At 33.5% G+C, this 15,839-nt stretch overlaps 1 protein-coding gene across 1 annotated transcript in view; it reads right to left on the bottom strand.

Moving 5' to 3' along the window:
- LOC101892688 (uncharacterized) overlaps positions 1-9,102 on the bottom strand; it is a 253,907-nt gene extending 244,805 nt beyond the window's left edge. Inside the window, exon 1 of the mRNA XM_059123112.1 lies at positions 5,760-9,102. Within this exon, the coding sequence (XP_058979095.1) occupies positions 5,760-8,087 (2,328 nt within the window). The 5' untranslated portion in view covers positions 8,088-9,102. The remainder of the gene's footprint in view (positions 1-5,759) is intronic.
- Between the last annotated feature and the right edge of the window lie 6,737 nt (positions 9,103-15,839).

Raw genomic sequence — 15,839 nt, 5'->3', positions numbered from 1 at the left:
GGAAGTGGCCATTGTGTCGTGGTCGACATTCTTTTGCTTTCGTGCGGAGATGGTATTGTCCTTGTTGCTGTTATTGTTGTTGTTGTATTTGGTCATGTCGTTCGTAATGTTATCCTTATGGCCAGATTGCCATTATTGCTCACTACGTAATTTTGTGTGTGCGAGTGTGATTGTGTGTGTGTGTGAGTGTCGTTGTGTCTGTGCGTGTTGGCATGTCCTTAATGCTGTGGATGTTAGTGAATGTTACTTATGACTGCTGTTCTATTTTGTAAACTTGAACAACATGGTAATTGTAACTAGGAATTATGAGGTTAAGGGGTGAAACTGAAAAATTATAGCAAAACTTGGGCGCAACATTTATCTTATGAATCTATAGGGGGCGTATAAGTTATGACATTACGTATACGAAACAAACATTTTTAAATAAGCTTTTCCATGGACTATAAGGCCAATAAGCGTGGATTTTTTAAAGAATTTTTTCCAAGGACCTCATGAAAAATAAGCGTGGATGTTTTTTGAGAATTCTTTCCAAGGACCTCATGAATTATAAGCGTGGATTTTTTAAATAATTTTCTTCAAGGACCTCATGAAAAATAAGCCTGGATTTGTTAAAGAATTTTTGTTTCAAGGACTCATGAACAATAAGCGTGGATTTTTTAAAGAATTTTTTTCAAGGACCTCATGAACAATAAGCATGGATTTTTTAAAGAATTTTTTTTCAAGGACTCATGAACAATAAGCGTGGATTTTTTAAAAAATTTTTACCAAGGACCTTATGAACAATAAGCGTGGATTTTTTAAAGATTTTTTTCCAAGGACTTAATGAACAATAAGCGTGGATTTTTCAAAGAATTTTTTCCAAGGACCTCATGAACAATAAGCGTAGATTTTTTAAAGAATTTTTTCCAAGGACCTCATGAACAATAAGCGTGGATTTTTCAAAGAATTTTTTTCAAGGACCTCATGAACAATAAACGTGGATTTTTTAAAGAATTTTTTCCAAGGACTATAGGACCAATAAACGTGTTTTTTTTAAAGAATTTTTTCCAAGGACCTCATGAACAATAAACGTGGATTTTTTAAAGAATTTTTTCCAAGGACTATAGGACCAATAAACGTGTTTTTTTTAAAGAATTTTTTCCAAGGACTATAGGACCAATAAACGTGGATTTTTTAAAGATTTTTTTCCAAGGACTATAGGACCAATAAACGTGGATTTTTTAAATAATTTTTTCCAAGGACTATAGGACCAATAAACGTGGATTTTTTAAAGAATTTTTTCCAAGGACTATACGACCAATAAACGTGGATTTTTTAAAGAATTTTTTCCAAGGACTATACGACCAATAAACGTGGATTTTTTAAAGAATTTTTTCCAAGGACTATACGACCAATAAACTTGGATTTTTCCACATTTCTAAAATACCCTAAAAATATATTTTTGTCTGTTGTTTACTTCACAAAATATTTTTTAAAAAATCCACGTTTGTTGTTGACTTCAAAAAATATTTTTTAAAAAATCCACGTTTGTTGTTGACTTCAAAAAATATTTTTTAAAAAATCCACGTTTGTTGTTGACTTCAAAAAATATTTTTTAAAAAATCCACGTTTGTTGGTAACTTCAAAAAATATTTTTTAAAAAATCCACGTTTGTTGGTAACTTCAAAAAATATTTTTTAAAAAATCCACGATTGTTGATGACTTCAAAAAATATTTTTTTAAAAAATCCACGTTTGTTGATGACTTCAAAAAATATTTTTTAAAAAATCCACGTTTGTTGGTAACTTCAAAAAATATTTTTTAAAAAATCCACGTTTGTTGGTAACTTCAAAAAATATTTTTTAAAAAATCCACGTTTGTTGGTAACTTCAAAAAATAGTTTTTAAAAAATCCACGTTTGCTGGTGACTTCAAAAAATATTTTTTAAAAAATCCGCGTTTGTTGTTTATTTCAAAAAATATTTTTTTAAAAAATCCACGTTTGTTGATGACTTCAAAAAATATTTTTTAAAAAATCCACGTTTGTTGGTGACTTCAAAAAAAATTTAAAAAAAAAATCCTTATTTTTATTTTTTATTTGCTTAAAATATATATATTTTCAAAAAATACACGTTTGAAAGGACTTTTCAAAAAATATTTTTTTTTAAAACATCCACTCCTTTGACTGCCATAATTTTATACTCTTATGTAATCGGGCCCAAAGTATCATTTTCCCTCCCAAAATCCCATTTTTGTTTTGTGGTAAAAACTACACGACAGATGTCCTTGTCCATTATGACTGGACACACACAGACACATGAGTGTGTGTGTGTGTGTGTGTGAAAAAATTCCTCTGAGAAACAAAACCCCAAAAAAATAATGTGTTCCCATTCCAATCTCTAAAAAAAATTCTTTGGACATTACTGCCCACACACATACAGAGAGATGCTCTCATGTGTCATGAAATACTCCCACCAATACTAATATGAGTTTATTTTTATTTGTGTATTTGTATGTGTCTTCTGTTTATATATCCTTAAGCTGTGTGTACGTGTTTTTATAAAGCCATAAGTTTTTGTTTAGCCTTCTTAACTCGTTAAAACCAAAACTGCAAGTTTTTTTTGACCATCCCGAGCATCTCCTCACCCCACCTGTCCTGTGTTTTTTTTCCTTGTAAAGAAAATATTTGTGTGCTTAATGTAAAAGTATGTGTGTTCTGTTTGTTTTTGTCTTAGAGGACATGTGAGTGAGTGTGTGCATGAGTTTGTTTGTTTAAGTGCGGGTAAATAACAGCGAAGAGCTCACCTTCCTAAGAGGAAGTAGGTTGCCTAATGGCCGCCAGGACAATAGTGGGGGTCTATTAATGGTAGTTCAGACCCTCCCTTACCCTCCTGCCATTCGCTATCTGCGTTTTATTTTTAGTCAAAACAAACGTTTTGTTTTTCTTAACATTTTGTTTACCATTCTATTTGATGTTGATGCTTTTTATGTCCCACTTGTTGTTGTTGGTGTTATTGTTATAATAAGTCGTTGTTGTTGTTGCTGATGCTCCTCTGAAATGGCAAAAGGTAGATTTGCTGAGTTTTTTCTTTTTTTTATATTTTTATTTTGGACTTATTGTCCAAAACACTTTGTCTCAGACATAAAACATTTGCCATTACGCTGAGTGTCCAGAGGTCCAGGAGGATGGGGGAGGTGTTCTTTTCTTTATTCTCCTGACTTGTCAAAGTGCTGTCATAAAATGTTTATTTTTATTTTAAGTATTGTCAAATATTTTTATTCTTTTTTCTCAAGTTCAAATGTATGGCTTTATTTTTTTGGTGGGAAAAAAATGTTCTTCTCTATCAAAAGGAAAAAAATTGGCATAAAAGCAATGGCAGTGGCCATGACAGGCCATAAAGGAAAATATTTTCATTTTAACAATTTTTGATGGATCGACAATGGATTGCGGAAAAAAGGGGAAGGAGATTCATTTTCAAGGATTTTTTCATAGATTTTTATTAAAGGACCTCATCAACAATAAGCGAGGATTTTTTAAAGAATTTTTTTCAAGGACCTCATCAACAATAAGCGTGGATTTTTTAAAGAATTTTTTTCAAGGTCCTAATCAACAATAAGCGTGAATTTTTTTTAAGATTTTTTTCAAGGACCTTAAGGCCAATAAGCGTGGATTTTTCAACGATTTTTTTCCAAGGACCTCATCAACAATAAGCTTGGATTTTTTAAAGATTTTTTTCCAAGGACCTCATCAACAATAAGCGTGGATTTTTTAAAGAATTTCTTCCAAAGACTGAAGGACCAATAAGCGTGGATTTTTGAAGAATTTTTTTCAAGGACTAAAGGACCAAAAACCGTGGATTTTTAAAGAATTTTTTCAAACGTGGATTTTTTAAAGAATTTTTTTCCAAGGACCTAAACAGCAATAAACGTGGATTTTTAAAGAATTTTTCAAAGGACCTCAACAGCAATAAACGTGCATTTTTTAAATAATTTTTCCATGGACCTCAACACCAATAAACGTGGATTTTTTAAAGATTTTTTTCCAAGGACCTCAACAGCAATAAACGTGGATTTTTAAAGAATTTTTCAAAGGAATTCAACACCAATAAACGTGGACTTTTTTAAGTATTTTTTCAAGGACCTCATCAGCAATAAACGTGGACTTTTTTAAGTATTTTTTCAAGGACCTCATCAGCAATAAACGTGGACTTTTTTAAGTATTTTTTCAAGGACCTCATCAGCAATAAACGTGGACTTTTTTAAGTATTTTTTCAAGGACCTCATCAGCAATAAACGTGGACTTTTTTAAGTATTTTTTCAAGGACCTCATCAGCAATAAACGTGGACTTTTTTAAGTATTTTTTCAAGGACCTCATCAGCAATAAACGTGGACTTTTTTAAGTATTTTTTCAAGGACCTCATCAGCAATAAACGTGGACTTTTTTAAGTATTTTTTCAAGGACCTCATCAGCAATAAACGTGGACTTTTTTAAGTATTTTTTCAAGGACCTCATCAGCAATAAACGTGGACTTTTTTAAGTATTTTTTCAAGGACCTCATCAGCAATAAACGTGGACTTTTTTAAGTATTTTTTCAAGGATCTGATGAACAATAAACTAAAGGACCAATAAGCGTGGAATTTTTAAAGAATTATTTCCAAGGACTAAAGGACCAATAAGCGTGGAATTTTTAAAGAATTTTTTTCAAGGATCCTAAGACCAATAAACGAAGATTTTTTAAAGAATTTTTCGCAAGGACCTCTAAGGCGAAGAGCGTAATTTGTTACAAATTTTTTTTTCAAGGACCTCTAAGGTAAATTGCGCAAATTTTTTAAAATTTTTTTTCAATGTAAATTTTTCTCAGGTAATATTCGGAAATTTTTTAAAGAATATTTCGCAAGGACCTCTAGGCAAAGAGCGTAATTCTTTTCAAAGAATTTTTCGCAAGGACCTCTAAGGCAATAGCGTAATTTTTATAGAATTTTTTCAAGGACCTCTAAGGTAAAATTCGTAAACGTTTTAAAGATTATTTTCAAGGACCTCTCAGGTAATATTCGGAATTTTTTTTTTTAATTTTTCGCAAGGACCTCTGGGGCAAGGATCGTAATTTTTTAAAGAATTTTTCGCAAGGACCTCTAAGGCAAGAGCGAAATTTTTATAGAATTTTTTTAAGGACCTCTAAGGTAAAATTCGTAAACTTTTTAAAGATTATTTTCAAGGACCTCTCAGGTAATATTCGGAAATTTTTAAAAGATTTTTTCGCAAGGACCTCTGGGGCAAGGAGCGTAATTTGTTATAATTTCTTTTTCAAAATTGCGTAATTTTTTTTAAAGATTTTTTTCAATGTAAATCTTTCTCAGGTAATATTCGGAAATTTTTTAAAGAATTTTTTGCGAGGACCTCTGGGGCAAGGGGCGTAATTTTTTTAAAGAATTTTTCGCAAGGACCTCTAAGGCAAAGAGCGTAATTTTTTTATAGAATTTTTTCAAGGCCCTTTAAGGCAAATTTTTTAAAGAATTTTCCCAAGAACCTCTAAGACAAAAAGCATAACTTTTTTAAATATTTTTATGAAGACCTCTAAGGCAAATTTTTAAAGAATTTTTTTCAAGGACCTCTAAGGCAAAAAGCGTAAATTTTAAAGAATTTCCTTCAAGAATTTCTAGACAAAAAGCATAACTTTTTAGAGATTTTTTTCAAGGATAACAATTTAATTTTATCTCGGACCCCCCAAGTTTCCCCTATTTCCCTTCAAAAAATATAATTTAGTTTAACTTCCACTCACCTGATAATCCATCGAATTCCCATAGCCCATGTGATTGCAGGAACACGAACACTGCTTGATGTGCTGCTCCAGTTCATCGTCGATGATGAGCGATGACATGGCTGCCGAACAGAGTTCACCGTTCGTGCAGGCATTGTCATAGATATCCGGCGACAGGGTGGAGGCATGATGGAAATTCAAGTGGAGATGTTGGGGGGCAAAGTGATGCAGTGCCTCATCGCCGCCACCGCCATCTGAAGGGGGAGAGTGAACCATACTGGCCGGTGACAATTGTTGTAGATTATGGCCGCCCGGTGGGCGAAGACGTACCGAGTTTAAATCGTTGAAAGGCGATTTGTTGTTCGAACCCACGGCCAGTAGTTTCTGTTTGATTTGGGCTGAAGTTTTCAGCGGCTTGCCGGAGGAGGAGGATTTCAGCAGGTTGAGGGTTGCCGGATGATGGCCATGATGAGTATGGTGATGCTGGGCGGTGGCATTCATCAGGGGATTGGTGATAATCGTTGTCGAGTTGGGAACATTAAAATCTGTGGTATAGACCAAGGCCGAGGGTGGCACATCCAGGGAGGAGGCTTTCAACAGAGATCTGTTGTTGACATAGCTACGAGATTGCCGGCGTGTGCTGTTGGCCCTCATAAGAGTGGAGGTTATGTTGAGAACAGAGCTGTTATTAACATCGTCATCATCCCCCTGCCCATCATTGCCATGATTCTGTTCCTCCGAATTCTGGTCACTGTCATTACCATTCTCTGTTGAGTCCTCTGGCTGCTGCAGAGCTTCCCCATCATCATCATCATCATCGCCATAACTGTAATTGAGGCTAACATTGCGCTGTAACGAATGGGCTCTCATTTTCTCTCCCGAAAAGCTTTTGCGTCTGGCGAGTTGTTGTAAAGCTTTGAAAGCAACAGTTTCTTCATTTTGGGAATGAGGATGGAGAGGTAAAAAGCTGCCACCGGCAAGAAACTCATCGGGCAGAGGTGGAGAGGCCACCACATAGTCCTCGGTGTCACTGAAACGGTTGAAGGAGTGGTGTCGGTGTTGTTGCTGTTGTGAATGGCCCAAAGTGAAATACTTGGGAATTTGAACACCACCACCGCCACCAGTTGCTGCTGTGGAGATTCTGTTGTCTTTGGAATTGTTGATGGCTGTTAAATCGGGCGGTGGTGGCTGTGGGGGATCCCCTGTTGGTTGGCTGGCTGTAATGCTGGGCTGGGTGATAACAGCCGTCTGGGCTGCTGACAACATTAAATTCATCATTTCAATGGAATCCGAGGCCAATGGCACCGTGCAGGAGCCCACCTCGGTGGCATTGTCATCAAAATCAAAGGCCAAGCCCTCCCCATCTTCCTCTCCCTTCTCCTTGTGCTGGGGTTCTCCTCTACTCTCCAGGCCCATGTCCTTGTTGTCCGGCTGTTCTGGACTTTGATTCTCCTCGGAATCCAATTCATCTGAGGTATAGGACTCCAGCTCCGAGTTGTGGCACCTTTTCGGTTGAGACCCCCTCTGTTGTGGTAAATTCTGTTGCTGCTGCTGTTTCTGCTGATGCTGTCCCACAATGGAATTGGCCGTGGAATTTATGCCATACTTCCAATAGGTCTTGTGGGTGCCTGCAATGCGATGCAGGGTCCTGGTTATCTGTAACTCTCCCGGCCGTGCCTCCAATTTCCGGCGTTCCAACTCCTGCAGAGTCTTGAAAGTCTTACGCACCTGGGGCGTGTGATGTAGGGTATTACAACGCCTTGTGGGCGGTGGGGTATACATGGGCGGCGAGGAGGCCACATAATGTCCTGGAGAACTTCCTGACTTATTTTTCGATTTCCTACTACCCAAACGATTTGTCAGCGACTGGGCCGACAGGGACAAAACCTTGGAAAATTTCAATTTTCCCCCTGCGGAATCCTTACTACCACCCCACTTCTTCTGGGCCAGCAAATACTGCTGATGATGTTCACTAATGGTGGGCAGTTTCAGCAGCTGTTGGGCCTGCAGCTGGACATAGCTATTCGAGGCTGAGGCCGAGGAGGCAGAGGAGTTACTGGCATTTGTGGCAGGGGGTGGGACTGGTACTGCACTACGTTCCTTTAGAGCGGTGTGAATAAAATGTTGAGTATTCGCTGTGGGCAATTGTTTGACTAGAGATTTCTTGAGGCTGGGCGGGGTTATGGGCAGCGAGGAGGAGGGTGAGGGGTCATAGAGGGATCGCTGCGAAAGACCCAAATAGGTATGCTTTTTTAGATGTGGCTGTTGTTGTTGTTGATGTTTCTTGTGTTTCTCCTGCTCCTGCTCCAGTGCCTTGAGAGCACGCAAATCCCACTCGGCGGATGTCATGTACACGAGTTTAGTTTTTTTTTATATTTTTTTCGATCAATTGATTTGTTGTCGTTGTTGTTTGTGGCAGCAGCAATTTGATTGATATGTGGCCCAGGCAGTCCGGGGGGTTTCTTCTCTTAGATAAACATCTGAGGGAGTTGCCAAGAAAATTGTGCAATTGGTTTTTCTTTGTGGATTTTCTTCTCTCGAATTTTCACATGTTTCCAAAGGATGGGCGGGGGTGAATCATTTGAAGTATTTTTTTTTTTAATTTTGAATTTTTTCAATTTTTTTTTTTTTTCAATTCAATATTTTGAAACGTCTTTCTTTCGTTTTGTTATTTTTTTAATATTTTTCCATTTTCTTGTCGTTTTCAAATTTTATTTTATTTGAAATGTTTCGTTTGTCAATTTTTCGAAATGTCTTTTTTCCACATTTTTCATTCACTTCACTTTTTTTAGTTTTTTGAGTTTCAATATTTTTTTCTATTTTTTATAATTTTTATTTTTTCTTTCTGTTTTTTATTTTTTATATATATATATTTTTTTTTTTTCATTTAAATTTTTCAATTTTTTATTCATGTTCCATTTTTATATTTTGTTTTTATTATTCGGATATTTTTATATTTTTTAATTTTTTTTCTTTTGGTCCTTTAATAAAAATCACATGGATAATTCATTTAAATTTTAAATGCTTACGTATAAGTATTTTCATAAATCATACGCCCATTTATCCATTCGCACAATATCAGATAATAAAAATCATACGCCACCCATCAATCAATATTTTTCCTTTTTTCAGATTTCTTTTATTTTATTTCTTTATATTTTTTTTAAATATTTTTTTCTTATTTCTCACATTTTCCAAAATCCGTTTCATTTATTCTTAAAAAAAAAAATCAAAAATTGCCGTATAAGTATTGCCATAAATCATACGCTCATTGTTCCTTACACACACAAAATCAAATCAGAACAATCATATATCCCTACATTTCAGTTCTTTCCTTCATTTTATTTTTTATATCATTTTTTTAATTTTTTGCTCCTATTGCATTTTTGTAATTTTCAAATTTTCCACATGTTTTGAAATTTATTTTTATTTATTCTTCATTAAAAAATCAAAACAAAATTGATTTGAACAAATTTTGAAAGCTTGTCGTATAAGCCTTGCCATAAATCATACGCCCATTGTTCCACACACACACACACACACAATATCAAATCAGAACAATCATAGGCCCATCCTATCATTTAGTTCCCAAATCACCACTTTTTCCGCAGTTATCTATGTCCCTAAGTCGAAAAAACTGGAACATATGACATACACGATTTTTACATTTTTTACAATATTATTAAGTGTCGGAAATAGCATCAAATTTAAGAATAACTTTAAATTTGTTCGAATTAGTCATCTTTGGCACGAATTATAGCCTTCCAACGGCCAAAGAAACCGTCACACGCTGCACGAATTTTGCTCTGCGGTATTTTGGCCCATTCCCGGCTAAGCTCTTGCTTGAGGTGATCGACACTTTGGTATTTTTTAGTGCCAACCTTGATTTCCAAAATACTCCAAACACAAAAGTCCAACGGATTGGTATCCGGAGATTTTAGTGGCCATTGTGCGCTGGAAATGAAGCGAGGAACCTCATTTTGTAACCATTCTTAGGTGGCGCGTGCTGAGTGCGATTGTGCTGAGTCCTATTGGAATGTCCAAAGTGGCCAAATGCGGTCAAAAAGTTTGCATGCCCAAGGCTTTTATACACTCTCCAGAATATTTTCGCGATAGTATTCCGCAATTATTCTGAAGGCAGGGTCGATAAATACGAGCGGAGAGCGACTATCGGCTGTTATGGCGGCCCACACCATCACCATCACACCATGGCCGGCGCTTGAGTTCTGGTGGCCAACCGAAGGTGCACATTTTCAGCTGACCTCTTTGGCATGTTTACAAACTGCAACGAACTGACAGCGAATGTTTTCTCAACGGAGAAAACCAAAGCCAAATTCGGCAGTTCACCACTTTTGGCCAAGTGAAGCGAAGCTACTTTTTAGCTCTTTAGAATCCATTTTCTTTCTGTTGCGGTGTAAGTTCTTGCACTTTTTGGAATTTCATTGGCTTTATCCCGAGCTCATTTTTCAATATTTGCCGAATGAAATATTGCGATATGTTCAGCTCACGAGCCATTTTTCGGCCACTGTTTTTATTTTTAAACCATTGCTGCTGATGTTGTTGTTTTTTTTCGACCACTTCCTTGGCTACGGTACCATTATCACGGTAATGAGCAAGGGTACGAGACACAAAAGATTTATTCACATTTAAATGCCGGAGTGCTCTAACGATAGCCATAGCCACTTGTCGTTTTCCAGTCAAATATGAGGAAATCACACTATCACGCTTGAATTCCATCACGAATAATTTTTTTTCTGAAAAATTCCCACCAAAATGCTTTTGTATGCTTGTCAGCAATATAATGAGCTGTCAGTGGAATAATTTTAACAGCTGTCGGAGGAGTGGCTTAGAAAAGACAGCAGTCTCACCCATTTGTATGAGTCTGTGCAAAACTCCCCAACAAAGCATCATTTTAGAAGTATAACGTCAAAGACAAAAATATTCTTCATCAAATTTTACTATCAGTCTCCAAAGAAAGTAAAACTCTATTTCTATTGCGTATCCAAAAAATATTTGCATGTTCCCAAAAAAACCGAAAATATTTTTTTTTAAATTTTTGTTCAATTTTTTCCCTGGTCTTTTCGATTTGACGCCTGAAAGTAACATAAAATTTCATTTTAGGGGGAAACTTTCAAAAGAGTAAATATTCTACACAAGATTTCACTATCAATCTCAGAATAAACCATATATCTAGATACAATAGCTTTATGACAATTACAGTCAAATCTATGTACTAAAAGTAAAAATTGTGGCTTGGCTTTTTTGTACTGTTAATTAAATACATTTTCAATACGACTCAAAATCTCTCTTTATACTTCATTTTTTGAACAAAGTGTCAAAGAGAGAATTATTCTGAATCAAATTTCATTGTGAGTCTCTGAACAAAAGAAATTTGTATACTCAATATATACCATGAGATAATATCATACATTTTATTTCATTAAAAAAATTTTTCTGAAAAATTTTGAAATTATTTCCCCCATTGATCATCAAATCCAAGTCCTAAAATTCTTTGTTAATTACCCGAAGGCAATTAAAATGTTGACCTTATCTCTAAATTCATTACCTAATTAACAAAACACTCTCCACAGAAAAAAGAATTCAAACTGATTATTATCCGGCCGCTTTTTAGTGTCCAGGATATTATATAATTTCCGCTGTCATTCATTTCGCCTCTGCCGGAGGCATATCCCAGCAAATGAGTAGTCGTAATTTTTGAAAAAAAAAAATAAACTGCTAAACATTTAAAATTTAATTAAAAATAGAAATCATAAAATAAATAAAAAAAATAATTCACGCACACGAGCGGACGCACAAAAACAACACAATCTAATTAAGTTTTAATTGGATCTACCTGGCTGGCTGGCCAGGCTAGTCCGGCCATTCGGTCGCATGATAAATGTCTTTGCTGTACACTAATTATTTATGCCGAGTTGGCAAAAAAGCCAAAAAAAACCCCATCTCATTATGAAACCAAAGGACAATGAGCGAGGATTGTTGTTTGTTAACAGGAAGTGAAGTACAACGAAAAAAAAAAATGAATTAATTTAAATTTCTGAGTTGTTAAAAAACTGCAATCAAAGATAGAGATGAATAATTAATCTCACTCGCCATGGCATGGGGGTATTCAAGCAGTAATTTTTGCTCTCCATTGCCATTTAAAATTAAATTAAATTATAATTTAAATTGCGGCGTATGCGTGCTGGCATAAATCATACGCCACCAGTACCCGTTGTTTAGAAATTAAAAATATTCATACGCCCCCTGGCCCCTTAGCGAATTCATCCAACCGGCTTCTGGTTTGTTTTTCTTTCACCTCCTAATATTTATTACTTAAAAATTCTGTTTCAATTTTGCTTTTTGTTTTGTATCCCTTGTTTTTTTTTTTTTTTTTGGAGCTATCCTGCCATGTCCTCAATCATTCATATTTTCATTTGTGGTTTCATTTTTTTTTCGGATTTTGGGTTTTTCGTCTTTTCTCCCCTTTTGTTTGGCTCGCCTGCTTTCTTGTTTGCGTTTTTGGTCGGTCGCCCAACACACACACACTCATAGCCACTTTTGGTGAAATATTCCATTGAGCTTTTACTGCATTTGCACTTGCTCTTGTCCGCACTTAGAGCAAAACCACTGACAGACAGTTTTTACATTACAATTGACATATTGCGACACATTTTGGTGTTTGGCAAATCCACTGGGGAAAATATGCAAAAAAGGAGAGGGAGGGAGGTGGTGATTTTTGAAGAAAACAATGCAGCAATGAAAACAGGGATTATAATTTCGAAAAAAAAAAACCAACAAAAATTTATAACAAAAAAATTAAAAAATAGCAAGTTTTAGGCAGCCTTGAAAAAATGATTTTTACAAAATTCAGACCGGATACAACCTTAAAAAATATTAACGTAACATTTTTAACATTTTTTTTTTTGTCAAGAATCTGAAGACCAAAAACGTGGATTTTTTAAATTTTTTTTCAGGAACTCAAGGCCAATAATCTTGGAAATTCTCAAGGATCTTCATCTAAATAAACGTGGACTTTTTAAGAATTTCTTTCAAGGACTTTAAGGCCAATAAATGCTGATTTCTTAAATTAAATAAACGTGGCCAATAAACATTGAAGTTATCAATGACCAAATAAACGCCGATTTTTAAAACCAATTTTTTCAAGGGCTAATGGCCAATAAGCGTGGATTTTAAAAAAAAAAATCAGGGACCTTAAAGGCACGTTTATTGGATTTTCAAAATTTTTATTTTCAAGGACCTTAGGATTTATTGTTCCTAAGGTCCTTGAAAATAAAAAAAAATGATTTGATGGATAATTCTAGATTTTTAAAAGATTTTTTTCAAGGACCTTAAGACCAATAAGTGTGGACCTTTTAAAGAAATTCTTTCAAGGATCATCAAGGACTAGCAAGCGGTCTTGCCTTGAAAAAATATTTTTTTAAAAATCAACGTCTAAAAGGTTTCTAAAAATGTTTTTTTTTTTTAAATCCACGTCTAATGGATTCCTGAAAATATTTTTTGAAAAATCAACGACTAAAGGATGCCTCAAAAAAATTGTATTGTTATTTATTCGAAAAAATATTTTTTTCTTTAAATACGCGCTTGTTATTAATTCGAAAATATATATATTTTTTAAAAAAATCCACGTTTGTTATTTATTATATTAAATATATTTTTCTTTAAATACACGTTTGATATTTATTCAAAAAAAAAAATACTTTTTTTAAATCCTCGTTGGCTATTTTTTTTCAAAAAAATATATTTTTAATTTTTTTAAATCCACGTTGGCTATTTTTTCAAAAAATATATATATATTTTTAATTTTTTTAAATCCACGTTTGTTATTTATTCGAAAAAATATTTTTTAAGAAAATCCACGTTTGTTATTTATTAAAAAATATTTTTTTAAATCCACGTTTCTTATTTAGTCGAAAAATATATATTTTTTAAAAATCCACATTTGTTATTTATTCGAAAATGTATTTTTTTTTTCTTAATCCACGTTTGTTATTTATTCAAAAATGTATTTTTTTTTCTTAATCCACGTTTGTTATTTATTCAAAAATGTATTTTTTTTTTAAATCCACGTTTCTTATTTATTGGAAAATGTATTTTTTTAAATCTAAGTTTGTTATTTATTTGAAAATGTATTTTTTTTAATCTAAGTTTGTTATTAATTTGAAAAAATATTTTTTTAATCTATGTTTCTTATTTATTTGAAAAAAATATTTTTTTAAATCCACGTTTATTAATTATTAAAAAATATTTTTTTTAAATCCACGTTTGTTAGTTATTCGAAAAAATATTTTTGAAGAAAATCGAAGTTGGTTACATTTTCAAAAAAATGTTTTTTAAATCCACGTTTGTTATTTATTCGAAAAAATATTTTTTAAAAAATCCACGTTTGCTGTTTTATTAAAAAAATATTTTTTTAAAAATCCACGTTTGTTGTTTTATAAAAAAAAATATTTTTTAAAAATCCGCGTTTGTTGTTTTATTAAAAAATTATTTTTAAAAAATCCACTTTTGTTACTTTTTTAAAAAATATTTTTTAAAAAATCCACGTCTAATTTACCCTTGAAAAAAATTAAAAATCCACGTCTGAAGAATTCTTAAAGAAATATTTTTTTAAGAAACCCGTGCTTGCTGAATCTTTAAAAAAATATTTTTAAAATATCCACAATCTTTATATAAAAAAAGTAATTTTTAAAAATTCCACGTCCAAAAAATTCTTGAAAAAAAAATTATATAAAAAAATCCATATTTGTTGTTCGTTTGAGAAAACTATTTTATTTGAAAAAAAACTAAAACATCCTCTCCTGTTGTATTCCTGAAAACATAAAAATATCCACGTCCATTCTTTGTTCAAAAAAAAAAAAATTTAAAAAAGACCCTGATTTTTGTCGACTGATTTTTTTTTTTTTGGTAAATTTATTTTTAGTTTTTTTTTAATGTTTGTTATATAAGTGTATTTATTCATTTATTTATTTATACATTTATTTATTTACTTATTTGTTTAATTATTTATTTATTTATTTATTTATTTACATATTTATTTATTTATTTTATTTTATTATATTATTATTTTTATATTTTATTTTAGCAATCTTATCTTTTTTACAATGCCTCATCCTTTAAACAAAAAATAATTAAAACCACAATACACCAGCCATAAATCAAAAACTACAAACAACAGCATCATTCCATCGTTCGCTCTGTGCTGAGTAACAAGAGAACCCTTGTATATTGTATTTCTTGGTAGTTATTTATTTATTTTTATATTATCCTTTCAGGTTTCCATTTCTTGTTATTTGTTTGCCACGAAAAAAATTTTTAATGAATTTCGGGCGAAAGAATATTTTTCTCACTTTTATTTATTTTTTAATTCCTTTTTTTTGGCTCATTTTCATAAAGTTTTCTACGACCAACAACAACACAATAACCACTGGACAATAATGCGCTTAAATTCCACACCAAAAAGGGATATTAAGTTTTAAGTGGCCGACACACACTTAAAAATGTGGACGCGGCGGGGGGATGGCCACACAATGTGTGGGGGGGGGATGGCCACACAATGTGTGGGGGGGGATTGGCGGTATGAAAAATTGTTTACATTCAATTACAACTGTTGAATCCACATTTACACTGTTCCCAATCGAAACGCACTCACACAGAGATATGCACTCATTCATGTGTCCATCGTGGCCCACATTTTGTTCACACACACATACACCAGCATCTGCTCACACACGCATTAAGTATGACCAACATTTACTGATTGATAAGTAAACATCAGAATATCAACACAATCTTTTTACGAGAATATGGACACGCAAACAACGCACACGCACGCACTCACACACACAGCCATACACATAGCTACTCACACATTCATAGACATGCCCATATCCTTTAAGCCACTCCATACACTCAGCTTGCATGTCATACGTCATTGACAACAACTTCATTGTGCATGTGAGTGTTTTACGCACACCAACACCGACATACACACGTACGCACACACACACACCAACACATACAATTATCTTCTTGTTGCTCTTCGCTTAACACAAGCAACAATTTGTATTGACCGCAACACGA

This window comes from Musca domestica, unplaced genomic scaffold (assembly GCF_030504385.1).
Source record: "Musca domestica strain aabys unplaced genomic scaffold, Musca_domestica.polishedcontigs.V.1.1 223, whole genome shotgun sequence".
Classification (NCBI taxonomy): Eukaryota; Metazoa; Arthropoda; class Insecta; order Diptera; family Muscidae; genus Musca; species Musca domestica.
This window is presented reverse-complemented; position numbering and strand designations above follow the sequence as displayed.